The sequence below is a fragment of the Ziziphus jujuba genome, chromosome 9 (assembly GCF_031755915.1).
Source record: "Ziziphus jujuba cultivar Dongzao chromosome 9, ASM3175591v1".
NCBI lineage: Eukaryota > Viridiplantae > Streptophyta > Magnoliopsida > Rosales > Rhamnaceae > Ziziphus > Ziziphus jujuba.
In genome coordinates, this window is record NC_083387.1 from 28,565,659 (window position 1) to 28,567,817 (window position 2,159).

General features: G+C 31.9%; 1 protein-coding gene across 1 annotated transcript; it reads left to right on the plus strand.

The window, feature by feature from the left end:
• The first annotated feature begins 404 nt into the window (after positions 1-404).
• LOC132799500 (uridine/cytidine kinase UKL1, chloroplastic-like) lies at positions 405-1,661 on the plus strand. Its single transcript, XM_060811540.1, has 3 exons — positions 405-539; positions 1,157-1,239; positions 1,354-1,661. The coding sequence occupies exons 1-3, from the start codon at positions 455-457 to the stop codon at positions 1,498-1,500; spliced, it is 315 nt and encodes a 104-aa protein (XP_060667523.1). The 5' UTR covers positions 405-454; the 3' UTR covers positions 1,501-1,661.
• Positions 1,662-2,159: the final 498 nt, after the last annotated feature.

Sequence of the window (2,159 nt, forward strand, 5' to 3'; positions counted from 1 at the left end):
TTGCAGGGTCTGTATACACTGGGGTTCATTTCTGCAAAAAATTATGTGGGTCTTCTATTGTTCGAAGGTGAGCTTTATGTCAAGTATTGATTTTAAGCTTGTAGCTACCAGCAATAATACTTTTAATTGGGGACTTGAGTATGTGGTGCAAATGCTGCTCTTATTCAGTACCATGGCATCTGCTATCCCAGGTGTTTAGCACTTTTTTAAGCATTAAAAGATGAATGGATTTTGTTGTTACATTTTCTGATTTATCAAAGCTTTCCTTGTTTATTGTGTTAGTGGTGAGAGCATGGAAATTGCATTGTGTGCATGATGCAAAGGAATCAAAATTGGAAAAATTCTAATCCATCGTGATGGAGACAATGGAAAAAAGGTAATGAATGGGTGCATCTAAAGTTCAAGATATCTACTAGATTCTCCATCGAAAATTTTTTGTGTATATAACTAAGGTATGCCATTTCAGCTTATATATGAGAAACTTCCCAAGGATATTTCAGAACATCATGTCCTGCTTCTAGATCCTGTTCTTGCTACAGGTAATTTGGTTATCATTCTTTTTATACTTCTGTGCATGCAATTCTTATTTCCTACTCCTAGGAAAAATGCACTTGTGTATTTTTATAGAAACATCATGAAGTTGAGTAGCAGCAGTTAAAATGATTTCATGTGGAATTATATTTTCTGAGAAAAAGAAAAAAAAATACATAAATAAACAAGGTGAGGAGATAAGACTTAAGCTGACAGTTTTTCCTTGTGTCAAAAGAATTTTGAGTTCATTATTCATTTGATAAATTTTACTGGATGATGCTTGTGGACTGCCAGAGCATTGGCTTTGTGGGCAGTCTATTCAGCTCTTTTTATTTATTTATTCTTTTGATTTTTTTTAAGGAAAAAAATTGTTACTCCATTTATGTACTATATCCTTTTAGTTTTAAACCTTGTTCACTCTTTGTGGTTTGGTATTCTCTTTCTGCTTTTACCACCTTTGTCGGGGTTATATGTTGATGCTCGTTTAAGAGTTAAAAGTTGACATTTTATTTTGGTGACATATGAAATGGTTTATGAATGTTGTTCCATTCCAGCTCTATGTATATTCCTCAATTTTTTGGACTGCTGATAATTGAAAACTAACATGAAATTATATTTTTTGTAGGAAACTCTGCTAACCAAGCTATTGAACTACTCATACAGAAAGGGGTTCCAGAATCGCATATCATATTCCTTAACCTCATATCTGTGAGTTATTATTTATTATTTTTAGTTTTTGCTCTGGTTCGAGATGTGTAGTTCGTTAACATTGTCAGCAATGCGTAGATTGATTTTGCTGCTGCTGCTTTTTCAAACTTTCAGGCCCCTGAGGGAATCCACTGTGTTTGCAAACGATTCCCGTCTTTGAAGATTGTGACCTCAGAGATTGATGTTGCACTGAATGAAGAATTCCGTGTCATACATGGAATGGGCGAGTTTGGTGATCGTTACTTTGGTACTGATGATTGATCAAACATATGGGATATGTAGATCACAAAATTGTGATTCACTACGTAATGGTATAATGGTCTCATATACCTTGAATTAGATTGTTTTGTAGAAACTCAAAAGTGCAACTTTTTCAATTTTAAGAAATCCAACAGCAACGAGTTTCTTGGCTTGTATTGCAACATGCATTGCAAAGTTCAGCCTAGGACCCCAAATTTTGGAGGGTCCTTTTCCTTTTTTTTTTATTTTTTATTTTATTTTTTAACACCTTTTAACCCCTCTTTTGTTCGTATCTATAATAAAATATTGCGATTAGTTATATTATAATGATTTTTTATTAGAAATATAAGATTTAAGTTATTTAAGTCTTTTTTTAAAAAAATTAGAATTATATAGTAATTTTAAAGTTGATATAATTTTTTATTTTTTTACTTTGCCCTCCAAAGTATAAATTTTTTTACATCCTCCATCCTTTTTTTTTTCTATGTCACTTTAGTTTAATTGTATATGCAGCTCTAAAAATGATCAAATTAGCCTGTACACTGCACAAAATTAAAAAAAAGAAGAAAAAAGAGTGAATTGAATATCTTGAAAATAAAATCAGTCAAATTCACTTTCGTTTGAAAAATTGTTTATCATGTCATTTCTAATATCCTGAACAAACCCCTTTTTCAACGCTC